This window comes from Doryrhamphus excisus, chromosome 3 (genome assembly GCF_030265055.1).
Source record: "Doryrhamphus excisus isolate RoL2022-K1 chromosome 3, RoL_Dexc_1.0, whole genome shotgun sequence".
Classification (NCBI taxonomy): domain Eukaryota; kingdom Metazoa; phylum Chordata; class Actinopteri; order Syngnathiformes; family Syngnathidae; genus Doryrhamphus; species Doryrhamphus excisus.
In genome coordinates this window covers 13,722,668-13,750,266 of record NC_080468.1, presented here as the reverse complement: position 1 = coordinate 13,750,266, position 27,599 = coordinate 13,722,668, and the positions used below count along the sequence as shown (strand labels likewise).

General features: G+C 36.4%; 2 protein-coding genes and 1 long non-coding RNA gene across 5 annotated transcripts in view; 2 read left to right on the top strand and 1 right to left on the bottom strand.

Annotated features, from left to right (window-relative positions):
* The first annotated feature begins 1,049 nt into the window (after positions 1-1,049).
* On the top strand, positions 1,050-13,620 carry LOC131126500 (uncharacterized). The gene is made up of 4 exons (XR_009129172.1): positions 1,050-1,187; positions 2,790-2,850; positions 11,010-11,204; positions 13,190-13,620. It is a non-coding gene; the product is annotated as an uncharacterized LOC131126500 (long non-coding RNA).
* mmp14b (matrix metallopeptidase 14b (membrane-inserted)) lies at positions 7,242-27,436 on the bottom strand. The gene is made up of 10 exons (XM_058069112.1): positions 26,993-27,436; positions 16,264-16,412; positions 14,584-14,706; positions 13,266-13,573; positions 11,721-11,882; positions 11,473-11,630; positions 11,255-11,393; positions 11,033-11,183; positions 9,710-9,825; positions 7,242-8,199 (listed from the first exon to the last, which is right to left on the bottom strand). Exons 1-10 carry the CDS (start codon positions 27,077-27,079, stop codon positions 7,736-7,738), a joined length of 1,857 nt encoding a protein of 618 aa, XP_057925095.1. The 5' UTR covers positions 27,080-27,436; the 3' UTR covers positions 7,242-7,735.
* trim110 (tripartite motif containing 110) overlaps positions 14,372-27,599 on the top strand; it is a 36,406-nt gene continuing 23,178 nt past the window's right edge. For 2 of the 3 annotated variants that reach the window (XM_058069113.1, XM_058069114.1), the window contains exons 1-3: positions 14,374-14,736; positions 21,050-21,165; positions 21,243-21,271. The gene's annotated coding sequence lies outside the window, so the exon portion shown is untranslated. Of the gene's footprint in view, positions 14,737-21,049; positions 21,166-21,242; positions 21,272-27,599 lie in introns of all 3 variants that reach the window. The other variant, XM_058069115.1, reaches the window with a different exon arrangement.

Below are 27,599 nucleotides of genomic sequence, written 5' to 3'. Positions count from 1 at the left end.
TTTACCTTTTTAGTACAAATGCTTTTTTTTTTTAAATTTCTTCTTTGATTACGCCTATCAGTGGTGAATGTACAAATAATAAAAAAATGGTTAAAAGTTTGAAAAATATTGCTCGTTTTTCTTGTTTTCATCGTATTGCGATTTTAAGGAAGTCTGGATGTACTTCCTGGGTCCTAAAAGTGACTTCACGTGCAAAGGAATGTTATTGCAGTTGCAGTTACACCAACAGTCCACCAGATGGCGATCACCACTTACTGCATCCGGACTTGTTGGGAGGGGTGAGTATGTGATACGGCTTTTTTTTGGAGTCAATTCGATACCAAGTAAATGCAAGAACAATATTGACGATATGCTGTTTTTAAACACGCTAATTGTGCTTAGAATAAAACAGGACAATTATTTTAGGTAAATATATCTCTCATAAAAATTAATTGTAAAAAAAAAAACATGTCAACTAAATAAGTTATTGATACAAGAAGTCAACATTTGGCTCTCATTTTGTGTCCAAAACTGAATCTGTTAAGCAATTAAGTTGTCCCTCGTTTATAGCGATTAACTGGCTCAGACCTACCATGTTGAATTAATTACCATTTAATATTTTTTCTTGCATATTTATGACAATATTAACAATAAACCTGTAAACTTAAAAGAAAAGTGATATATTTATACGAGAAAAAAGTTGTATTTACTAAAATCTAGTCATAAATATAAGAAAGTACAGACAAAATACTCCTAAATCTACAAGACAGAATAGTATTTACAAAAATAGTCAAATTAATGAAATAAAGCACACATTTTATTATAAAAGTCAGATATTTACATAAAAAACTAAGTGACTATTAAACGGTAATCATTTATTCATACATTTGTGAAAGAAACGCGATAAAGGGAGGAAGCCATAACGTAACAGTGATCTCGTGAGGGACGACAGCTTTTGTAGTCTGATATCAAATCCCGTTTTTCCCGCCACAGGTATGAGCGTATTGAACCTGATCTCTTTGCCATGCTATTATCCCTTCTCTGTAAATCATGACTTTGCCCCTTTCTTTGCCTCGGTCATTCCTCTTGCTCTTGACGTTCATCCTGCAAACCTCAGCAGAGTTTCTATGTAATTACAGCCCTTTGCTCGCTGAGCGGGACATTTTTGTGCCCTGATGCAAGTCCATGTGTCTGGCATCCAAGGACTGGTGAGTCCTCCTCACCATCTTCATCAAGTAGAGCTACAAATAGCTTAGCCTATCTGGTGGCCATTAGCAACAATGTGTAAAGTCAACAAAACTGATTTATACACGACTGGTAGGATTTGTTATTCTTCTAATACTACCGGATTATGTTATTCTATCCATAAACTACACTACTGATGTGTTAGATAATCGTAGTTTTTAATTTATGTGAATCTAACACATTTCCCGTGTCGACGGTTAGCATAAGTGTTCGACATTATTTAAAAAGTCACTTCCGGTTTCACAGAAAGCACCCAAAAAACGCTTAATAAAATAACCCTTGTTACGTAATGTGGTCCTTTACAAACTAAAGTGTGCTTTATTATCTTTTAAGTGTTCCATAAGTAACTTTGACGTTTATTTTTCTTATTTTAGTGAATCTCACTTCACCACATTTACCCGTGTAGTCTCGTGACTTCCAAAGTGTCGATTCCCGCCATCAAGCTCAGTATTTGCCACCATTCTTCAGACATATTTCCGCTTTCACAGGAAGTGCTAAAATAATGCTACTAAGTAAAACCCAATCCATGATGTCGTCGTCCTTTACATTATTGCTCCATTAAAGGATACTAAGTATCTTTTAATGTTCAATGAGTGACTTTAAAGTTTTATTTTATTTCAGTGAGGTCGTTACCTTTTACACCGTCCATTTTCGTCATCTTGCTCAGAGTTCCTTAGCCGCTATTGTTTCGACATACACTTCCGGTTTCACAGGAAGCGCCAAAATAAACAACATAAATAACGCTTGGAGGACACAAAACGCATTATGTTGTCGTCCTTTACATTATCGCTCAAGCTAAATTATGTTGTAGTATCTTTGAGTGTTCCACACGTTACATTGAGGTTTATTATTATTTTTATTTCGTTGAACCTCACACACATCTTTATCGCGTCAATTGTCGTCATCCATTTCCGCCTTCCGACATGGACTAGCGGTTCCACAGGAAGTTTCAAAATAAAGCGTCTAAAAATGCTTTGTCAATCAAACAAAAAGCACAAAGAAATAAATATAAAGAAAAAACTTCTCTGCTTTGTGGTTTAGGTAACAATGATAGTATGTAGCTATCTACCGTTGGAAGTTGTTTGTGTCTTCTTCCACTTCAAGTAGTCGGCCATTTTGGTTTGTATGTACAAATATGGCTGAGGCTGTAAGTAAAGGGTGTCCAAAGTCTACCCGAGGGGGTTAATTTGTGGTTTTTTTTATTCAATTAAAAATACAATTAAGCAAAAAAATGGCGGGGAAGAAAGCATAAAAATAAATGAATGATGTACCCCTTCAAGGAAAACATGGCTACAAGCAGACCGTTTTATGTTTTCATGCTAGCAGCAGACCCCCTGCATCTGGTTCAGAGACCAGCTGAGCAAGAAGTACTCCTTCTGCCATAAAAGCAGAATGTTTTGGTGCTGTAAGCACTTCCCCTCCCACCCATTCCTGTCCACCACGAAAGCCTCCTTTTCATCTCCTCCATTTCCCTGCACATCCTCAATGCAAACACCAGCCGAGACGCCATCAAAGAGTCCAAAACTAACCCTTCCCTCCCCCCCACTTTGTGTTTTTTGTTGCAGTGACATCTTATGGGAAGCAGATGTGGCCAGCTGGAGTGAAGGAAGAGTGTTGCTGCATCAGGTAGTTGGGATTTGTACTTGTGAGTTGCCATTGTTGACACGGCGAAGTTCAGGATGGGGGGTTGCGGGGCTTGAATCAGCAGCTCCGAAAGGAGGAGGTGCTTTCCTGCCGGCCTCCGTGGGAAACCGCAACCGCATCACATGAAAAAGTCACATGGTGATTGTTCAACTTCCTCGCACCTGCGATTCTTGCACCCACGCTATCATACCTAACATCACCCTCGGGGAGACTGCACCCACCCAACACACCCAACCCACCCAACCCACCCAGCTAAGCATGGACTATTCCATTTGGGCGGCTTCAGGAAATCAATCCAATGGAGCTTACAAAGACTTTTTATAACTTTTAGTCAACATTTATCATGTTTTTATGGCATTCATTCATTTGCTCAAGGTTAGCACATTGGTGTAATTCTGTGGGGGGGGAAAATAATGTAATTATGGATTAGGTCATAAAATGAATGATTAAAAAAAGCCTTCATTTATGTAAAAAAAAGTCCTAAATTTACAAGAAGCTTACGAGAAAAAAGGAGTACATTTCTGACGAAAACAGCGTTGCTTTACAAAAAAGAAAGTCATACATTTATGAGAAAAAGTCTAAATTTACAAGCAAAAAATCTGATGGAAACAATGTACATTTTCAAGGAAAAACATGTACACTTATGTGAAAAATATCGTAAATTTGCTTTAAAAAAATTGGTACATTTCTGGGAATAACAGAAGTAGCTTTACGGGAAAAAAATGAATCTACAAGAAAAAAGTCATGAATTTACAAGAAAAGTTGTACATTTACGAGAAAAAAAAGCCTCCATTCATGTGAAAAAATCTTAAATTAAAGTGAATAAAGTCGTAAACTCACAAGCAAAAAGTAGTGAATTTCTGTGAATAACAGTAGTAGCGTTACAAAAAAAGTCATACATTTACGAGAAAAAAAAGTTTTTCGAGGAAAACAAATTGTACAATTATGTGAAAAATATCGTAAAATTGCATGAAAAAAGTGGAACATTTCTGAGAATAACAGTAGTACCTTTCTGAAAAAAATCATAAATTTACGAGAAACAAAATCATAAATTTACAAGAAAAGTTGTACATTTACGAGAAAAAAAACAAAATTTATGTGAAAAAAGTCGTAAACTTAAAAGTCGTAAACTTACAAGCAAAAAGCAGCAGTAGCTTTAAAAAACCCACAAATTTCAGAGAAAAAAGTCATACTTTAGAAAAAAAAGTTATAAATTTTCGAGGAAAACAAATTGTACATTTATGTGAAAAGAAATCGCAAACTTGTACGAAAAAAAGTGGAAAATTTCTGAGAATAACAGCAGTAGCTTTACAAAAAAAATCATAAAATTACAAGAAAAGATATACATTTACAAGAAAAAAACCTACATTTAATGCATGTGAAAAAAGTTGTAAACTTACAAGAAAAAAAATTGTATATTTCTGAGAAAAAACAGTCGTAGCTTTACAAAAAAAGTCGTACATTTCTGAGAAAAAAAGTCCTAAATATACGGAAAAAAATGTGGTGCATTTGGACGTTTTGAACTGATACGCTAGAACTGATACGCTTGATATCGATACCATCATCCTTGTTGCCGGGCAGAGTTGAGCAGGCTTTGTTCCGCTGCTGCACTTTTAAGATAGATGTTGCGGTTCTTCTATGAGGCGCAGCAGAAAGTCCCCTAATGGGAAATTTCCACTCATCAACCCGCAAGCCTAAACCCCCCACCCCCACCATTGGACTCAAACTAAAACAGGAAGTGTCCTGCAATGACAAAGAGTCTTGTCAATGAGGTTATTGAGGTTTGGACCTTTTGGGATGAGACACGGGGCCAGGTTCTGGGGGGGACGTGTAGTCTATGGTCTAGCATTTGCTCTATTTCTTTTGTTGTATCGGGGGGGGTGCGTTTGTTTTATTCTCCAGTTCCACCAAGTCTTTCCTTTTTGCACAATCTGGCAGGGAAAGCCAGAAAACATGGCTTCCAGACTTAACGACACGTTTATGGATATTAGACGCGTATCAAAGGATCAATAGACGCGCGGTCCTGCTGGGCATCTGGCTTCGTGGACGCTTCCTGGACGCTGTTGCAATTCCAGATGTTCTGCGCCATCTCCCCTGTCCTCCAAATGTGACTTAACTTAACCCACACCCCCCGACTCATGAAAAACGTCTCGTGACCAACCCCCACACCCCCCCCTGCCCCAAGTGTTGAAAAGCCAAGAGGAGACAAGCGGGCGCCGTGTTTCTCTGGCGTCCATTAAGAATGTACAGTAGATGATGATTCTATTCAAAAAGGTCCCTTCCCTCCCTGCCTGGCTGACAGATGTTCATCCATCAGGTCATGTGACACCTCAACTTGCTTGTTGATGACGGGTGGAAGCATGCGTGATTAAAGAAGATTCCGTAGCGGCTGGAGATATGTTTTCCTGCTGTGCGAAACGGGGTCGATCGTCCTGATCCTCATCCCTGCTTCTACTTACAATTTGGACGCACTCGGCATTTTCCAGCCCAGTTCCTGGCCTGACATTTTCCGAGCCCCATCTAAGGCGGAGTGGAGCCGTCGGGGAGCAAGAAACCTGGAGGTCCAGGAGGACACGGGACGAGACCAGATGGAGTCAAATAACCATCAGAAGGAATGAATGCGCTTGGGGAAGTAAAACAAATGGAAGCACAGTCGACATATTTTTGGGAATACTTCATGAATACATATCGAATGTCCTTGAACGCACCTTCTGTAGAGGCAAGCAAGCTAAAGGCTACACTGTGAGTCTGATTCCAAACAAAATATTACCAATTTATGGAGAAACTGAACACAAAATAAAAAATTTTGGGACTCCAGCCAACCACAGTGAGAGCCATTATCCACAAATGGCAAAAACATGGAGTGAGGTCACAAAAGACCCCACAAAAACCTCAAAAGAACTAGAGGCCTTACTTGCCTCAGTTAAGGTCAGTGTTCTTGACTCCACCATAAGAAATACACTGGACAAAAACGAGTTCCAAGACCAAAACCACTGCTAAACAAACATTGAGGCTCGTCTCCATTTTGACAGAAAACATCTTGATGATCCTCAAGACCAAAAGTTGAACCAAAGTTTCCATTACATCTGGCTTTTCCGAAAAGGAGTAAAATATGGTGGTGGTAGTGTGATGGTTTGAGCCTGTTTTGCCGCTTCAGGACCTGGAAGACTTGCTGTGATAAATGGAACCATGAATTCTGATAAAAGAGAATGTCCGGCCATCTGTTGGTGACCTCAAGCTGAAACCATCTTGGGTTCTTCAGCAGGACAATGATCCAAAACACACCAGAGTCCGAAGACTTTGGATTGGACTAGTCCAAGTCCTGACCTGAATTCTATTGAGATGCTGTGGCATGAGCAAAACCACTTCTGAACAAACATTGAGGCTCGTCTCCATTTTGCCAGAAAACCAAAGTTTTCCATTACATCTGGCGAAAAAAAGAAGAGTAAAATATGGTGGTGGTAGTGTGATGGTTTGGGGCTGTTTTTGCCGCTTGAACCTGGAAGACTCGCTGTGATAAATGGAGGCAAATGGAGACATTTTCCTTCTCTCCTGAAGGAGAATTGGCTTTTCAGAAAATGGGTAAAATATGGTGGAGGTAGTGTGATGGTTTGGGGGCTTTTTTGCTGCTTCAGGACCTGGAAGACTTGCTGTGATAAATGGAACCATAAATTCTGATAAAGGAGAATGTCCGACCATCTGTTGGTGACCTCGAGCTGAAATCAACTTGGGTTCTTCAGACCAGCAAGTCCACCTCTGAAGACTTTGGATTGGACTAGTCCAAGTCCTGACCTGAATCCTATTGAGATGCTGTGGCATGAGCAAAACCACTTCTGAACAAACATTGAGGCTCGTCTCCATTTTGCCAGAAAACCAAAGTTTCCCATTACATCTGGCGTTTCAGAAAATGGGTCAAATATGGTGGAGGTAGTGTAATGGTTTGGGGCTTTTTTTGCTGCTTCAGGACCTGGAAGACTTGCTGTGATGAATTGAACCATGAATTCTGATAAAGGAGAATGTCCGACCATCTGTTGGTGACCTCAACAGTAAAATATGGTGGTGGCAGTATGATGGTCTGAGGCTGTTTTGCTGCTTCAGGACCTGAAAGACTTGCTGTGATAAATTGAACCATGAATTCTGATAAAGGAGAATGTCCGGCCATCTGTTGGTGACCTCAAACTGAAACCGACTCTGAAGACTTCGGATTAGCCGAGTCCTGACCTGAATCCTATTGAGATACTGTGGCACCTTTAAAAAGGTACTTCATACCGGAAAAGCCTCCAATATGGCTGAATGACAACAATGCATTATTGCAGTGTCACTGTTATCACGGCGGTGTGATGACTGTAAACAATCAGAAGTCCAAATCCGAGTCTTGTTTCACATCAATTGATTTATTTTTTTCATTTGAGGATGAAATAAAAAGAGTCAAGTTTTCACCAACATATAAAATTAGGCCACTTTCCAAAGTGTATGTCACTGTCCAGCAGGACCTTTTAATGACAATGTACAAAAAAAAACAAGACACCAGCAATGGTAGCCATATTGGGAATAATAATGACAACATCAGCATGGATATAACCAAAGGGTTGAAGACACTTGGATCACTTTTATGCTTCACACTGGCTCGTCCTATCAGAAGGTTCAAAAAACGACAACCCCAAAGAGGCCCTCCAATGACGTCAGCCGATACTAAAACCGCAAAAGGCCAAAATTTTAAAAAGTGTTGGACGGAGAACATCGTGGAAGTGACGACGCTTGCAGTGGTTTCCAACCTTAAGTGCTCCTCAACCTTCCTTCCACTCCTTTCTCCTTCAGTCCCCGTTCCGTAACTCCCCCCGCCCCTCCCCCGATACCCCCCTATCCTCTAGACTTTGTCCAGCAAGGAACGTTGGCAGTAGAGGAGCCGACGTGGAGTCCCGTAGCGACGCAGGAACACCAACGCCGCCAGCGTGGCGATCACGCACACCAACAGGAACAACGGAATGACCACGGCCGCCGCGCCACCGCCGCTCCCTGACCCGCCTTCCTTGTCGACTTCGATAATGATGACTTCCGTATCCTCCTCCTTCTCCTCCGCATCCTCCTCCACTCTGGTCTCGGGTTCTCTCTCTCTCTCCCGCTCCCTGTCTCTCGTTCGGTCTTTGTCGTCGTCATTGTGGTCTCGATCCTTGTCCGTGTCGTGGCCGCTGCGTCCTCCGTCCGTTTTGGGGTCTTCGTTGGGACATCCCATCCAGTCACGCAGCGCCGACTTGGGGTACCCGGGCTCCACGCGCATCATCTGGTTGTTGAACTTCCAGTATTTATTGCCTTTGTAGAAATACGTGTACGCTACAAGACAAAACACAAATACACATTCACATACGACATATACACAAATATAGATCATATACACTAAATTATAATACTATAAAAATATCAAATATATGAAATATCATTGTATAATATATATACAAATAAACAAATAAAATCAAATATATAAAATAGATATAATATATATTTAATCAATAAAATAAAATTTCAAATAATTGTATTAGATTATAAAATACTACTAATAATAAAATAATACAACACATTAATTTTAAAATATAGAATTTTACATTATTACATTTTTATTTATTATATTTATATTATTATTATGTATTATATAATTATTTTTAAATAATAAAAACAAATAATATTAGATTAGATTATATTTATTCATATTTAAAATGATATTTAATGATTTTATTATACATTGTATAGAGTTTTATTATTATTTTAATATATGTAATATATATATGTATATAGCTAGGAGACCAGGGTTCGGTCCCCGCCCTCGGCCATCTCTGTGTGGAGTTTGCATGTTCTCCCCGTGCATGCGTGGGTTTTCTCCGGGTACTCCGGTTTCCTCCCACATTCTAAAAAACATGCTAGGTTAATTGGCCACTCCAAATTGTCCATAGGTATGAATGCGAGTGTGAATGGTTGTTTGTCTATATGTGCCCTGTGATTGGCTGGCGACCAGTCCAGGGTGTACCCCGCCTCTCGCCCGAAGACAGCTGGGATAGGCTCCAGCACCCCCCGCGACCCTCGTGAGGAAAAAGCGGTAGAAAATGAATGAATGAATGAATATATGTATATGTAGTAATATATTTTATATATTATATAATTATTTTTAAATAATACTAACATTAAATAATATATATAAAAATATTATATTTATAATGATATTTAATAGATTTTATTATACATTGAATAAAGTTTTGGTATTTTATTATTATTTTAATATATGTAATATATATGTATATGTAGTAATATATTTTATATATTATATAATTTTTAAATAATATATATAAAATGATTATATTTATTCATATTTAAAATGATATTTAATAGATTTTATTATACATTGTATGAAGTTTTTGTATTTTATTATTATTTGTATATATGTAATATGTATGTATGTGTAATAATATATTTTATATATTAATAATTAATTAAATAAATACATAACATGTATTTTTTTTGTCAATTTGTTTTGACGTTTTTGTATTTCTTTAAAGTTAAAAGTATTGGGCAAATAAGGAAAATTCTGTTATTTTAACCAGCACACCCAGTCCCCCCCCCCCCCATTTGAAAATATAGAAAAAATGCAGGACGCTATCAAAAGAAGAACATGCAGGTTGACGTGCAAAGCTTTATCGGTAGAGAATAAAACATATGAAAATAAAACATATTAAAATGGAGCAAAAAGGATGAAAAGTAAAAGTGCTGGTTTCAGTGGTGCTGATGTAGACATGCACCAGTCCATAAACGGGTTCCACTTCTAAAGCCCGTCAGGGTGCAGATAAACACTCACCTTGATCCTTGCTCATGAAGGCTGCCTTGATATTGTCGGGAACTCCTTGCCAGACGTTAATCGGCCTCGGATAACCGTCATCAACACTTCTCGAGGCTTCGTTAAAACGGTAATACCTGCGGGAATTAAAGATACCACTGTGAGTTGAATGACGATACAGGGTATGTTGACGCAAATTATCTTCTACATTGGTCCATTTTTCTAAGAAAATGGTGCATTTGTAAAAATTATATTTATAGTTCATGGCGCCAGCAGAGAAAACAAACTTGGTTCCGTCTATTTTCATTAAAATTGTTGTCATGTCAAAATGTTGTGTTGCTGCTGGATGTTCATCAAAACTAGTTTGTTTTCTTTTCCAAAAGAGGAAGGTAACAGAAGGAAACAGAAATTAATGGCGGTCACAACGAACTCTAAACTCAATCGGGCTCGTTAAAAAGTTTTGATTTTTTTCAAAAGATTTACAGATGTTTTTTTCAGTTTTTTTAATACATTTTGCAACAATTTCAAATTTTTGCTTATGAATTTTCTTGTTGGAGTTATGACTTAAGTCATAATATTATGATTTTAATTCCATAATATTACGACTTTATTTCCATAATATTATAAATTTTTCCCCGATCAAATTTTCAAATTTCATAATATTATGACTTTAATTCCAAACTATTACGACTTTATTTCCATAATATTATAACTTCTTCCTTATTTTATACTATAACTTTTTCCCTGATCAAATTTTCCAAAAGTTTTTGTTTGTTTCTCATAATATATATTTTTTTAATAAAATATTTTTATTTAATATTTCATGTCTACGCTCCTAAAATGACAGATTATTTTTTCTCATATTATGGGTTTTGTTATGTTATTGATATTATATTTATTGATTGATATTTATGTGACTTGAAAATTACAGCTGTTTTTGTTCTATTTCTGTATTTTTTTTTTAATTTTCCACTTTTTTTCAACTTTCTTATCAATTTTTTTCTTTTAGTTTTTATTCCAGTAATATTTGAACTTCTTTTGCAAACAAATTTTCCAAAACGTATTAAACGGTATTGGAAATTGAGAGTTGGAAAATATTGTTTTTAGTAAAAAAAAAAAAAAAGCCAATATCAGACATCCGTAATTACTACTTTAAAAAAAAAATGTTTATAATATTTCCATTTTGATTTCTCCTTTATAATATTTCCATATTATTCCCTAAAGTGATGAATTTTGTCTCTTAATATTTTGACTTTATTCTAATCAAATTATAGCTATTTTTTCTAATTTTTTTGCTGTTTTTTTAAAATTATTTTTCCAGTTGGGCCCCCCCAAAAGACTGACTTGCTAGCTCTGAAGAAGAAGGTCTGGCCAGTGGGGGTGTAGTACAGCGCCGCATCGATGCGATCTTTGGGAAGGCCAGTCCCCATTTCCTTGATACTTTTGGGGTATCCAGAATCGAGGAGAGATTCCGTGAACACCCAGTACCTGTCACCTGAGGGACGAGATAATATCGGTGAGTATTCTTCTTTCAAAGAGGACGAAAAACGAGCGTGAAAACGAAACCTTTAAAGAAAGCGAATTTGCCGTCCTCCCTCTCAAAAGCGGCGTTGATGTGAGAAGGCAGCCCCCTCCAGAAGTGACCGATGGGCATGGGGTAGCCATCCATCACCTGGTGGTTACGTACTCGCCAGAACCATTTATCCTGAGTGGAAAAAAAAACGTTTTCTATCAATTATCAATTTAAGGAGACAGGAATCCCTTCTGAAGGTCGCGTGCGGTACCTTGAAGACAAACATTTCCCCTCTGAGGATCCCGATGGTGTCAAAGTGTCCTTCACAGATGTTCGGCCCAAAGCGAGGCCTATCCGGGGAATAGCCGGGAGTTGTTTCCGTCGGTACACGTGGTGTCACAAACGGAGGATGAGATCCTGAGCCGGAGCCTAAAATGAATGAAGACAAGGGTTCTCAGTGGCAGTCCAGCCAGGTTCAAGTTCATCCCGGGACTCGGATGGAGGTTTCTTCTGACGTACCGTAAAGCTGTTGGATGCCTCTGAGGTCATCGTCTGGGAGTATGAAGTTCTCAGTGTCCATCCACTGGTAGAAAGGAGCCATAATGGCGGAGGGGTCGCTGGAGTGCTCCAAACCCAAAGCGTGGCCCAGCTCATGGACCGCCACCAGGAAGATGTCGTTTCCTGTTGGCACCAAGACAAGTAAAAAGGTGGACAACTGCAGCAAATTGGGAGTCCAAACGTCTTTTTTTTTTCCCACTATGTCCAGTGTCACTTGGAACGCTTTGATACGCTTCCCTTTCTCACGGTGCAACCAACAATGGAACTGCACAGCCCCGACGACGCAGGTGTAGGAATAAACACGTATACAATACATGCATGTGTATTCACATGCAAAACATGTTATAAAATACTAATAATATAATAATACAATAATATAACATTAATTCTAAAATATATAATTTGACATTTTCAATTTTTATGTATTATATTTATTATATTATTATTATTGTTATGTATTATATAATGATTTTTTCAATAACAAAAACATTAAATAATATATATAATATAATAAAATAACGTTCATTCTAAAATATATAATTTTACACTATATATTTTTATTTATTATATTTATTATATTATTATTATGTATTATATGATTTTATAAATAAAAAACATTAAATAATATATATATATATATATATATATATATATATAATTATATATATAATATAATAATAAAATAATATAACACATTCATTCTAAATTATATAATTTTATATTATATATTTTGTATTTATTATTTTATTATTATTATGTATTATATGATTTTGTAAATAACAAAAACATTCAATAATATATATATAATTATATATATAATATAATAATAAAATTATATAACACATTCATTCTTAACTATATCATTTTATATATTTTTTATTTTATTATTATTATGTATTATATGATTTTGTAAATAACAAAAACATGCAATAATATATATATAATTATATATTTAACACATTCATTCTAAATTATATACTTTATATTATATATTTTTATGTATGTTACATACATGTTTTTTAAATGACAAAAAAAATTAAATAATATATATTTATTATATTTATTCATATTTAAAATGGTATTTAATACATTTATTTTTATTTTTTATTTATTAATAGATTTATTATACATTTTATAAAGTTTTTGTATTTTATTATTATTTCAATATATGTAATATGCATGTATATGTAATAATATATTTTATATATTATAGATCATTTGTAACCCACAAGGCATGCTGGGCAACTTCGTAGGTTAAAATGCATTGTGTACCTCACATGATGGCAACAAAGACAGAGTTAGATGTGTAATTGTGTTCCTTTTAGTCTTATTTGGAAGTGACTAACAAGCCCATGACTGGCCAGAATATCCCAAAACATCTGAAAGTCATGTGCACATTGACTTGACGAGTCCACTTCCTGTTTCTGTAGCACGTCTGCAGGAATGAAGTCACACCAAGCCAGGACTACTTCCTGTCAGTACTGCTTGAAGAACACAAAGTCTCACCCATCAGGTCCCGGTTTCCGATCGTCCAAGGCTCAGCGGCATCGAAGTGGGTGTCGCCGCCGATGCCGTTCCCAGGGAAGTAAGCGTGCGCCAGGAAGCCCCCCTCGCCGTCGAAGGGGCTGCTGTCGCCGTGGAAACCCTCCGCAAAGAAGATCATGATGTCGGCAAACTCCTCCACCTTGTCCCGTATGTAATGGTAGGGAATCTCCCGGAAGCGCAGTGGCGTAACCGCCTCCCACACCTTGAAGGCTCTCCTGATGGCCTCGTGGGTCTCGTACTCGCCCACCTTTGGGGTGTAGTTCTGTATCCTGGGGGGTGCCGCATGTTGCGTGTCAAATTAGGGCGAGACATCAATATACGCTGAAAATTTCTTAATAATAAAAACAAATAATAAATATTAAATTATTAGATTTATTCATATTTAAAATGATATTTAATAGATTTTATTATACATTGTATAAAGTTTTTGTATTTTATTATTATTTTAATATATGTAATATATATGTATATGTAGTAATATATTTGATATATTATATAATTATTTTTAAATCATAAAAACATGAAATAATATATATAAAATTACTATATTTATTCATATTTAAAATGATATTTAATAGATTTTATTATACAGTGTATAAAGTTTTTTGTATTTTATTATTATTTTAATCTATGAAATATGTATGTATATGTAATAATATATTTTATATATTAATAATTAATTAAATAAATAACATTTATTTTTTGTCAATTTGTTTTGACGTTTTTGTATTTTTCAAAGTTAAAAGTATTGGGCAAATAAGGAAAATTGGGAAAATTGTGTTATTTTTACCAGCACACCCAGCCCCCCCCCACATTTGAAAATATAGGAAAAATGCAGGACGCTATCAAAAGAAGAACACGCAGGTTGAAATGTAAAGCTTTATCGGTAGAGAATAAAACATATGAAAAGACAAGAACGTCATTAAAATGGAGCAAAAGGATGAAAAATAAAAGTGCTGGTTTCAGTGGTGCTGATGTAGACATGCACCAGTCCATAAAAAATGTCTTGTTTTTTTTTTACATTGTATGTCCAATAATTTATGAACAATCCTTGAACATTTTCCACTTATTTTATAGCGTGACTGGTTGTTGTTTTTTGTCACCAAACATAAAAAATGTTCAGCTCTTTTGTAAGATTCCCACATCATAATTCCATAATTCAAAAATCACGGCAACATTTTTCACATTGAAAATGAATGGACACGTTCAATGTCGCCCCCTATTGGTTGAAATTCATTTTTTACATTTAACATTCAATGTAACATTCTGAGCCACTTACGAAAATGTGATTTCGTTCTTTGTCCACTTCAGGCCCTGGATGGCGTAACGCTTTCTCCTCAGGTTGGTCTTCAACTCGGCACCAAACTTGTCCGGCACACCACAGCGTGCTCTCTTCATGGCCCTGCGTATATTTCACAACCAGTGCATAAAGGTAATGTGTTAATATATTATACACAGTAGTGTGGAAAAGCATTTGCACACTTCCTGATTTCTTCTTTTTTTTTGTCACACTCAAATGTTTCAGATCACCAAATAAATGTAAATATTAGTCAATGCAAAATGCAATTATTTTTGTTTAATTATTAAGGGATAAAAAAAATCCAAACCAACATTACTGCCTGGAAAAGGTTATAAAGCCAATTCTAAAACTTTAGGACTCCAGCCAACCACAGTGAGAGTGATTATCCACAAATGGCCAAAACATGGAGTAGTGGTGAACTTTCCCAGGAGTGTCCAGCCAACCAAAATGACTCATCCAAGAGGTCACAAAAGACCCCGCAGGCATCATTTGCCTCAAATGGGCAGTGTTACAAGACCAAAACCACTGCTGAATAAAAACATTAAGGCTTGTCTCAACCTTTGAAAAAATACTCTGTGGTCTGACGAGACAGAAGTTGAACTGTATGGAAGGTGTGTGTCCCATTACATCTGGCATTTCAGAAACAGAAGGGTAAAATATGGTGGTGGTAGTGTGATGGTCTGGGGCTGCTTTGCTGATGAAACAGAAGTTGAACTTTTTTGGAAGAAGTGTGTCCCATCTGGCGTAAAAGTAACACCACATTTCAGAAAAAACATCATACCAACAGTAAAATATGGTGGTGGTAGTGTGATGGTCAGGGGCTGCTTTGCTGATGAGACAGAAGTTGAACTTTTTGGAAGATGTGTGTCCCATCTGGCGTAAAAGTAACCACATTTCAGGAACAACAACATCATACCAACAGTAAAATATGGTGGTGGTAGTGTGATGTCCGGGGCTGCTTAGCTGATGAGACAGAAGTTGAACTTTTTGGAAGGTGTGTGTCCCATTACATCTGGCATTTCAGAAACAGAAGAGTAAAATATGGTGGTGGTAGTGTGATGCTCTGGGGCTGCTTTGCTGATGAGACAGAAGTTGAACTTTTTGGAAGAAGTGTGTCCCATCTGGCGTAAAAGTAACACCACATTTCAGAAAAACAACATCATACCAACAGTAAAATATGGTGGTGGTAGTGTGATGGTCTGGGGCTGTTTTGCTGATGAGACAGAAGTTGAACTTTTTGGAAGAAGTGTGTCCCATCTGGCGTAAAAGTAACACCACATTTCAGAAAAACAACATCATACCAACAGTAAAATATGGTGGTGGTAGTGTGATGGTCAGGGAGCTGCTTTGCTGATGAGAGAAGTTGAACTTTTTTGGAAGAAGTGTGTACCATCTGGCGTAAAAAAGTAACACCACATTTTAAAAAAAACATCATAACAACAGTAAAATATGGTGGTGGTAGTGTGATGGTCTATGGCTGTTTTGATGCATCAGGACCTGGAAGACTTCCTGTCATAAATGGAAGCGTGACTACTAAGTCTACTAAAAACTTAACTTGAGTTTGACTAATGAAATAGAAAATTATTTTGATGATTTCAAACATTTCAGTGTGACAAATACTTTTTCACAGTACTTAATGACAAATAACTGTAGTCTTACTCTATGGTGTCGGTGTCAAACGAGCCGGTGACCTTGAGGCCGTAGAACCTCTGCATGGCGGCGATGGCTGAGGGGATGGAATGAGGGGAGCGTAGACTGTGGGTCCGCATGTCCCCCGGGGGAAGGTAACCATATTGTTGCAGCCATGACTGCAAAAAAAACAAAAACACAGCAAATATTACTCATAAAAATATTCAACTCAACTCAAAACAGACTTCAGAAACACCCCTTGCAACACTGACACGTGATGTTTTTTTTATGTTGAACCTGAACCAGGAAGTGTTTTGATGTTGTTTCTGAATCACCAGAGCCTGATGTTGATGTATTGAGTGCAGCTGTTGCAAAATCACATTCCACGCTAGCGTGCAAAGTAAGCCTTCTGGTGCCAAACAAACACAGCAACGCATCACGTGAAGCCCCTTCGGCATATCTCCATCCAGTGACTGAATCCAAAAGCCATTCGAGATCTTAGTGAAACTCAGCTTTTTTGACAAAACCCACCAAGTCAGAAACCCGCTAAGGAAATTCCCTCTTTTGGGTGAAAACATTAACACCACTGAAGTCACAGCAACTTGTGTGATTTCACGTGGTCATCGAGTTCTTTGGGTTGAACTTGACCTGAAGTTCCCCTGCAAAAAACCATTTAACCGCGGTGCTGCCTCGACATGTGGACACACGCCAGCGGCTTTGCTTGCCACTTCGCCCCCACACACATCTTCTCAGACTGAAAGGCCAAGAAAAATAACACTAAGGCATTGTTAATGCTGATATTCTGTACTAAAAAGTCACTTAAAGGACTGGAGTGACCCGGTTGGGACTGGCAATGGACGATTTGAAATTGGGATGATGCAACTGCACACTGATGGACGGCACTTTATAGTAGCTGGCAGATGTACACACACACACACACACACATCTGCGGAAATTCTACAATTGATCAAATGTACTTAAGATTTGTCAGATCAAAAGACAATCGCTGCAAAAGGCTTTAAAAGGCTTTAAAAGGCTTCAGTACTTCCTGAATCTGCACTCTCAGCATCATGGGAAGTGTATTTCTTTCACCCATAAATCATCTGCATTGTTGTTATAATAATTTATAATATATATAATAATATATAATATATATATAATATACAATATGTGTAAAAGTGAATTTTTTTTAATTCTAATTTTAACACTTTTTACTTAATTTTTACTGTTTAATCAACATATTAAAATTAAATTAAGCAATTTAATTTAATTAATTTAATTATAATTTGCTTAATTTAATTTGCTTAATTTAATTTAATATGTTGATTAAACAGTAAAAATTAAGTAAAAAAGTGTTAAAATTAGAATTTAAAAAAATTCACTTTTACACATATTGTATATTATATATATATATTATATATTATTATATTATATATGTATTATATTATATTATATAATTATATTATATATGTAGTACACTCAGGTGGAAGAAAATTGACATGAAAATATTACCATAGTTTTCTGACATTTACCATAAATTCCTGACTAATAGCAAACGTGTTGACATTTGTACACATATTTATCAGCAGTCTAATACAAAATGTTGTTAAACAGCTTTGTTTAAAATAGTACGATTAGAACGTTAGCGTCAAGAACCGCTATATGGTGTCTAAGATTCACTGGATTTAATGATGTGGAATGAGATCGGGAGTTTGGTGAACTTGCTTGTCGGACTCAATGGCTTGTTGTATTGATTTAGCCTATTGGGTATGCTACCTTACGTTAGCATACCCAACACCTATTCATCCCGATGTTTTGTTTACCTCATTTAAATGGGTATTTAACATCACATGAACAAAATGATTTATGTTTTATCCACGTCATATTTATTTTAAGCCTGAGATGACAAATGTTTAGAGAGCAAAGACCCAAAGGGAGTGTCAGAGGGTGAGACTCATGCAGACAAAACCTCAGCAGATGTCTCCAGCGCGGCTCCAAGTGTCAGTCAGTAATTTAAAAGGGAATTCTTCCCTGTTGCATCCAAACCTCAAAGTCTCTGTCCTCGCCTCCACCCCTTGTCCTCTTTGCCCTCTATCATGGAAACCCCCGGAGACTTGGGACCACACCCAAGAGCCTGTCAATAACCACTCCAAAAAGACCATCTGCTGCTGATGCGTGCTTAAACTAAACATACAGTATACATGATTTATTCACACGGGTGTGCTGATAGACCTGATTCTTATACCACTTGATCGAGTCTGGCCTGGAGCAAACGCCGTGTAACATTTCTGGTCTAAATCGTGGAGGTTCCAGTGTTTAGACTTTGCCTTTCAATGAGTTCTTTCTGGTTGAGGCTCCAGTGGACATAAAGACTCACTGTCTTGTGTCTTATAGGACAAGCATGCATGTGGGAACATGGCGGAATGTGCATCTCAAAAATGGATGTTAAAGTTTCATTTCGAACTTCAAGATATATCATAATTACACGAAGAAATAACTTTTGATTGTCATGATCAAAAGGGCCCCTGGCACTGGAGCCACGGGTTGCCTACCCCTGCGCGCCGGACCTAATCAATCTGAAGCAAACATAAACAGATAGTTATGTCGACCAGGTTATGACAAACTGAGGATATGGAATTATGATAACAGAATGCGGTACATAGTAGCGTGGAACTGCAAGAAAAATACGTCAAAAAGAAGTACTAAAATACTGTTACATTAACATTAGCTAGCGCTACTTCCATCAACTTTTATGGAAGACTTTTATGGAAACACACATGAGCACAAATAGCTTATTTTCTCTGATTCTAACTACTATATTGGGTAATATGAGTGTAAATGTGACTATAGGGGTGCTATTTCATGTCTAGAGGGCTCTAATAATGATAAAAGTGGTACTTAGAAGGTCATAAACATGTTCTCTATGATCCTACTACATAAAATATTCTGTTTATTCATACTGAATCATTCTTTAGTTAGGATTATTGTATAAGACAAAAATGCATCTCAGCTTTGTCAAAAAAAGATTAAATTTTTTTTTTACTTTTTCCAAATATTTTAACTTTCTTTTAAAATAATCTTGGCAAATGTTCTTCTCATAAAATTATGACTTTATATAGATATATAATATTAATAAATATCATATTTTGACATTATTTTGCAAACCAATTTTTCTAAAAAATACAGACTTTTATGATTTTATTTTGTTTTCTTCTCAAATTTAAAAACAACCTCAGGCCACAAATGGCACCCAGGCTGCATATTGGATAGCCTTGGTTTAACATGAAAGCTTTCTTGATGGTGACAGTTGAACCGTGGAACTGACTCATATCCAACAGGAAAAAAGTGTTTCCAAATATGAAGGTTGTTCTGTATAAGGCAAAGACTGTTTCAGGCTCAACTTGAAACTTTTTTCACTTTTTTTTCACCTCACTCAAAAGACTGCTGTTGTGTGACACTGGGTACTTGTTTTGACTTGAACTAAGGGCTCTCGATTCATCCTTAACATGACAAAAAAAGTCTTATTCACTTACAAACTGATGCTATTTTTACAGCCATAATAAGCTGAGACTTGAGAAAGGTGGCAGGAAGTGGAAATGGTCACTATTTACACATGAGATGACTGTTAAAGCCTTTTTAAGTAGAATTATGTGTAAGTGGTGCTAGGAAACGTTTGTACTTGACCCCTGGCTGCTTTATTGTCAAGTCACACAGCAAATACACCAGCGAGTCAAAAGGTTAGCCATTTACTAGCACAGTCACACACATCAAAGACTTCATAATAAACTGTATGATGTCTGAATACATTGCCTGTGAATGCGTAACATTAATTTATTGATGAAGGGAAAAAATGAGCAGGAGCGTCAATGAAATGTAACATGTAAAATGACACCTAGAATGAAGTGTGTGGATATGTATGTCTACTTATGAAAACGACCAAAATGCTTCAATAATATTAGCATGCTAACAATGCTAACATCGGTCTGCGCATGTACTTGTAAAAATGGCAGAAAATCCTACTATGTTAGCATTGGTAGCATGCTAACATTAGTATAGTAGCATTTTATCGTAGCTTAGCATCATAGCACAAAGTGTTCCTATGAGTTCTAAAAATGAAAAAAATGCTCAATATGCTAAAGTTAGCATGCCGACAATGCTAATATTAACATGCAACACCTAGCATGGTAACATTAAGTGTCTGTGTATATATTCCTGAAATAGTCCAAAAATGCTACTATACAAAAGTAAGCATGCTAGCAATGCTAACATGCTACATTAGCATGATAACAGTCAACATGATAACACAAAGTGTTCCTATGAGTTTTACATCTAAAAAAGGCCAAAAATCTTACAAGGCTAACATTAGCATGCAACACCTAGCATGGTAGTGCTAAGTGTGTGCGTATGTTAATACTGAAATATTGAAATGGCGCGGAAATGTGATTAAGTGTGGTTACTAAATGTTTAGATAAATCTCTACTTAAGAAAACAGCAAAATTGATTTGATGCTAATGTTAGCATGCTAATATACTAAAAGTACATGCTCAAAGTGTTCTACAAAGAGTTCTACTTATTGTTAAAACAACAATAAAAATTTACCATGTTAACGTTAGTGTGCTAACAATGCTAATGTTAACGTGATACACAAAGCATGATAATGCCAAGTGTCTGCATATGTTAACAGTCATAAAAATGGCAGACAATGCTAGTATGCTAATGTTAACATTGTAGCTGCTAGCATGCTAACACTTAGCAAGATCATTTGGGGATTTTTTTGGACTACCTTTTGTTCACGAGAGTGTCTCCTGCATTTTAGGTTCCAGACCAGTTCTCACCCCCCCTCCCCCACCCTCGTGACAGTGTCAGTACCAAAAGACACTCACTTGTTCCATCCCGACTGAGCCAATGGAAAGATGAACTGATGCATGCTGGGTATGCATGCAGCACACACCATTCTCACACTGTACTATAGAATGTATATTGTGTATTTACTGTGTTTAATCCTACAGTTGAAGTTGCCAGTGTTCTTCTCAATGAGGTAAGGGATTTAAATATGACCTCATTTCCTGTAACAACATCAATCACTCGTCAGGGATACTGCCCTCAGGCCACCCACCGTTTATGACCGGGGTGTGTCTTTCTAAAAAAACAAAAAAACCAAGCAGCCTTCCTTCCTTCCTGTCTTTATTCCACTGATTCCCAGCTTTGTTAGTATAAAATTATAAACTGTATCTTCCACCAAGGCTTTTTGTACATATTAGCATAAGTCCATATACATACTATAATCTAAATTTAAAGTTGTATACATTAAAACATCTAAAGTAATTAAAATTAACTAATATGTCACTTGAGATGTCAACAATGCCTGTGATAAACTACTGTAAAAACAGTAAAATATTGACTAAAAAATACAAATTTCACTTCATTTTTGGTGTCAACCAGCATCAGATTGTTGAATACCCAGCAAGGAATTACTGATACAATGTATAGAATTGTTCATACACTACATGATCTGTGCATGGATGTGGCTATGATTTACATCCGGTCCAATATCCATGGATGACGCCTTCATTTTCCGTCTTTCTTTTCAAAAAAAAAAAATGGCATCAATCACGGCCACAGTGCCTTCTTTTGTCGTCTGCCACAGCCTCATCACTGTCCTCGCTGGATATTCATCAGTCTTCTATGAAATGATCTCATTTAACGATCATTTCTTCAACTGTTTGACTTGTAAAAAAGCAAAGGACCACTTCCTGTCTTAACCACAAAGCAAAGGAAATGACTTCAGAGTCCGTATCCGGTGGTCAAGAGTGTTTATCGCACTGGGACGGACGTGCTGACCACTCACAAAGTTAACACATAAACATAATTTGGCTATAATTTGCTATTAATAGAAACAATGTGGCCCTTATAACAAACGGTGAACATGAATGAATAAAAGCATCTACGATATGCTGAATTCAACAGCTTCCATACTCCTGATAGACCACCTGATACCACTGATAACAATAACAAAGTATCAGTGGTGTCTGTGTTGATCTTGCTGGCACATCTCGTCTTTGTCAACAATCACGTCTTCAGTAAAATTAGTCTTAAGTGTTCATTCATTTGTCGCTTATATACATTTAGAATAGTTTTATATGTATAACGATAAAAACGTGTTGTGTGTTAACTGTTAGCAAAAGTTAGCAAACAGCTAGAAAGTCAACGTTGATGACATCATAGACAAGTGACGGAAATGACTTCCCCTTCCTATTTCCAAGGACATTTAGTGATTAAAATACATAAAAAACACATAGGGCATGAATAACACGACATTGTCACAATGTACACAAACCGAGACAAAATTGTAACGCTAACCAAGGCGTATGCTAACCAAGGACTGCATTTTTTTTTTTTCATTTTTTCTTAAAAGTAACTATGTAGATTTTGAATGTCTCTGTTTTTGGACATTTTAGAGAATTGTGGCGTAACTGTTAGCAAAAGTTAGCAAACAACTTGAGAGTCAACGTTGATGACATCATAGACAAGCGACGGAAATGACTTCCCCTTCCTATTTCCAAGGACATTTAGTGATTAAAATACATAAACACATATATGAATAACACGACATTGTCACAATGTACACAAACCGAGACAAAAGTGTAACGCTAACCAAGGCGTATGCTAACCAAGGACTGCATGTTTTTTGCAGTCTAAATTTTGAATCTCTGTGGCTTTAATTGTTCATTTTGCAACATTTTAAGTACTAACTGTTTTAGTTAGCAGACTAAAGGTCAACGTTGATGACATCACAGACATGCGACGTCACTGACTTTGGGTTCCTGTTTCTATGTGCTAACAAGGACATTTAGTGATTTAAATACATAAAAAAACATTATAGGGTATGAATAACACAACATTGTCACGATGGTCACAAACCGAGACAAAACTGTAATGCTAACCAGGGCGTATGCTAACCAAGTTTTTTTCCCCCAATTTTTCTTAAAAGTAACTATCAAAATTTGAATCTCTGTGGCTTTAATTGTTCATATTGCAACATTTTAGGGACAAACTGTTTTAGTTAGCAAACTAAAGGTCAACGTTGATGACATCACAGACATGCGATGCACTGACTTTGGGTTCCTGTTTCTATGTGCTAACAAGGACATTTAGTGATTAAAATACATAAACACATCGGGTATGAATAACGCGACATTGTCACAATGTACACAAACCAAGACAAAATTTTGACGCTAACCAGGGCGTATGCTAACCAAGGACTGCATGTTTTTTTTCCCAATTTTTCTTAAAAGTCTTAACATTTTGGAGACTTGTGGTGTAACTGTTAGCAAAAAGGAAATTACTTCCCCTTCCTATTTCCAAGGACATTTCGTGATTAAAATACATAAACACATATATGAATAAAACAACATTGTCACAATGTACACAAACTGAGACAAAATTGTAACGCTAACCACGGCGTATGCTAACCAAGGACTGCATGTATTTTTTCCCAATTTTTCTTAAAAGTAACTATCTAAATTTTGAATCTCTGTTGCTTTAATTGCTCATATTGGTATGAATAACACGACATTGTCACAATGTACACAAACCGAGACAAAATTGTAACGCTAACCAGGGCGTATGCTAACCAAGGACTGCATGTTTTTTCCCCAATTTTTCTTAAAAGTCTTAACATTTTTGGAGACTTGTGGCGTAACTGTTAGCAAAAGTTAGCAAACAACTATAGAGTCAACTTTGATGACATCACAGACAGACAACGTCACTGACTTTGGGTTCCTGTTTCCATGTGCTAACAAGGACATTTAGTGATATTAATACACAAAAAAAACACAGTTGGACTCACATAGTGTATGAATAACACAGTAATGTCACAGTGTACGCAAACCGAGGTCAGATTTTGGCGTACATTTTCAGTAAAACATGTTAACCAAGGCGTACTCTAACCAAGGACTGTTATGGTTTTTCCCCACTCTCTTGATTGTGAGCAGATTTTTGTATGTCTTGGTGGCTTTAACTGCAGACAATGCAGACGTTTGCCAACTTTACTGTTGGGTCATCTCTGGTTTATGAATTTGGTGTCGAGCCAGCTGCTGTGTTTACATTCGAATCATAAATTGTGCCTTTTCATTCGGCAGCTGAATGTAGGTCAGCCGAACTCGTGTAACTTTCCTGCGCTGGCGCAGCTGGAATAATAATGACAAAAGACGTTTGGCACCACCGCTCCATCCATCCAAGTCCCCGCACGGGACGTTTCATGATGCAATTTCATGCTGTAATGAGTGAAAAAGCTAATAAGTTGTCGTATGATGAATAAAGAAGCAAACCCGGCATGACGCTGCTTCTTATCTTAGTGTTTTTCCACAGCTGGAGAACCTCTCCCGCTCTGCTGAGCTGTAACTCAAGGCAGATGTCAACAATTACATCTCCCCATCCCCCCTAAATATTAACAGTCCCACAAAAATGGCCCCCGACCACAACACAAACTCAGATTTCTCCCCATTTGCTGCCCTGCTTTTGCATTCTCAGCACTTTCTCAGCCTTTTCATGAGCGTTGTCGTCATTATGGGCTGCTTCCTCTCAAGCGGGGTCAAGGCCCTTCCCGTGTTGTTTGATGCCAACGTCAAGCGACTTGTGTTGATATGATCTACCAGCTTCTCTTCTTCTATTAGTTTGGACTATAACAGCACTGTTATGACTTATATATACATATATAAGCACGTCTTAAAACGCTTAAGGTTCCTCCTTTAAGGCAGGGCTGTCCACACCTTTTCCACTGAGGGCCACACACTGAAAAATGAAAAGACGCAAGGGGCCACTTTGATGTGGAGACGTTGTATGCATCTCAAGACAAAAACTACAGCTCAACTTTGTCATAGTTTTTTCGTCAGAGTCTTTTTTTTAGTAAATTTACAACTTTTTTCTCATATTAAATTTTTTTTTCTTGTCAAAATCTGACATAATTTTAATACTCCGTCATAACAGGCATTGCCTGAGACGGCTATCAAAAAAGGGCGGGCGTATGTAATGACATTTTTTTCTCACTAATTTTACTTTTTTCCTCGTAAATTTACAACTTTGTTCTCAAATTAATGACCTCATTCTCATAAATGTATGACTTTGTTCAAATTCATGACGATTTCCTCAAATGTACAACTTTATTTTGCAAATTCACGCAAATTTTGTCCTAAATTTGCGAATATTTGACTTTTTCCCTTTCAAAATTTGACTTTTTTTGTCATGAAATTATGACTAACTGTACAAATTTACAACTTTTTCTCATAAATTTACAAATTCATTCTCGTATATTTCTGAGAGTAAAAATTTCTTTTTACATATACGAGAATAAAATCGTAAATATTCGAGAAAAGGTCTTAACAGGCATTGCCTGAGACGACTATTTACGACTTTGTACGACTTTGTACGACTTTGTACGACTTCGTACGACTTCGTATGACTTCGTACAAATGTATGACTTTTTTTCTCCTAAATTTACAACTTTATTCTCGTACATTAATGATTTTGTTCTAGCAAATTTATAACTTTTTAATTACAAATTTTATGACTAATCCCGTAACTTTATTCTCATGAATGTAAGACTTTCTTTTTATAAATGTATAATTTTTTTCTTGTAAATTTACAACTTTATTTGTACAAATTTCTGACTTTTTCTCATAAGTTTATGACTTAATTCTCATATATTTCTGAGAATAAAGTCGTAAATTTACGAGAAAAAAGTCTTATCAGGCATTGCCTGAGACGACTTATGTGACATTCAGCGACTTTTTACAACTTTATTCATACAAATGTACGACTTTTTTTCTTGTAAATTTATGACTTCATTCTTGAATATTTCTGAGAATAAATTTGTAGGTTTACAAGAAAAAATTTTACATTTGCGATAATAAAGTCGTACATTTACGAGAAAAAGTCTTTGCCTGAGACAACTTATATGACATTTGGCCTTGGGAAAAAGTAATATTATAAATTGTTTTCTCGTAAATGTCAAAAATTAAAAATTTTTCAATTTTTTTCCTCAAATGTAAAATTTTTTTTCTTGTGACTTTACTTCACGAGAGAAAAAGTCACAAATTTATGACTTTATTCTCGTAAATGTATTAGTTTTTTTTCCTCAGAACTGTATTACTTTATTCCTGTAAATGATGACTTCTTCGTCATAAATGTACAACTTTTTTTCACATAAATGTAACATTTTTTTGGTCGGAAATGTACCTTTTTTTCTTGGAAACTTGCTCTCATAAACGTACAACTTTTTGGTCGTTAATTTGTAACTTTATTCTCATAAATATATTACTTTTTCTTTTAAATTTACGACTTTATTTTGTGTAAATTTACTTCTTTTTTTTGTTCTAAATGTACAACTTTTTACTCATAAATGTACAACTTTTTTCTCGTCAATTTACGACTTATCCTCAAAATGTCTGACTGTGTTTTGAATGTAGCCCTAATATGCTGTCGTATTTAAGACTTAATATTAAAATGATTAAATTTTCATACTTGCAAGTTATAGGATGGCAACAGTTGGCAACAGTTGAACTGTTATTCAATTTCTTATAGAGAAAGGGTTCCCAAAGTGCGGCTCTAGGTCTGTTTTAGCCCGTAAGCTTGTTTTTTTATGTTTATGCTATTATTACTGTATATTAGAACCACTTTGGACAGCCCTGATGTTATATGTGGATAGATGATGAACAATCCCTGTATCCCACAATAACCTTATGATATTGTAGTGACTTACCTCAGGATTGATTTGCCTGTCCGTCCCAGCCTGGGTGCTCAAGTGCAACAGCACCGCCATCAGCAGCAGTCCAACCAGCGGTGTCATCTCCCCCTCTCTCTCTCTCTCTCCGAATCTACTAGTACAACTATTACAAAAATATGTCTTGAAATGGGACCAAGTCTTTACTTATAACGTTTGTCAAAACATTATGCTAATGCTAATCAGAAAGACGTTAAAATAGTCCGGTTGGCGGTTAGCGCGTGCCACTTCTCAAATGACAACAAAGTTATAATTTTGTTTCTCGACGCATTCTTCTCGTCTTTTGTACGAGTTTTTTGGCGAGATTTAAAACAAAACAAAAAAAAGTACAAAAGGAAGATGAAAGAAACAAGGCTCGTAAGTTAGGTCCAAATTTGATTCTGGTGGCTCTGCTTTTGCTTCTGTCCTCTATTCCTCTTCCACGTCCTATTTTGAAGCCCTATCGCTGTTGTGGGCGGGTCGAGACAAATATCGATCATATCGATACCGGGGTTGTTTTAGTAGAAGTTGGTATCAATTCTCGTCGATTTTTATTTTATTGTAGCATTATTGTGTTTATTTTGCTCAATGTGCAATCACGGTTCAG

Excerpts from the sequence above, each read along its gene's own strand:
- mmp14b (XM_058069112.1), bottom strand. The coding sequence starts at position 27,079 with ATGACACCGCTGGTTGGACTGCTGCTGATGGCGGTGCTGTTGCACTTG. Across the intron at positions 13,574-14,583 it reads AAGAACGAAATCACATTTTC|GATACAGAACTACACCCCAA; the intron begins GTAAGTGGCTCA and ends GGCACCCCCCAG. Across the intron at positions 9,826-11,032 it reads TTCTTCTTCAGAGCTAGCAA|GTATTACCGTTTTAACGAAG; the intron begins GTCAGTCTTTTG and ends TAATTCCCGCAG.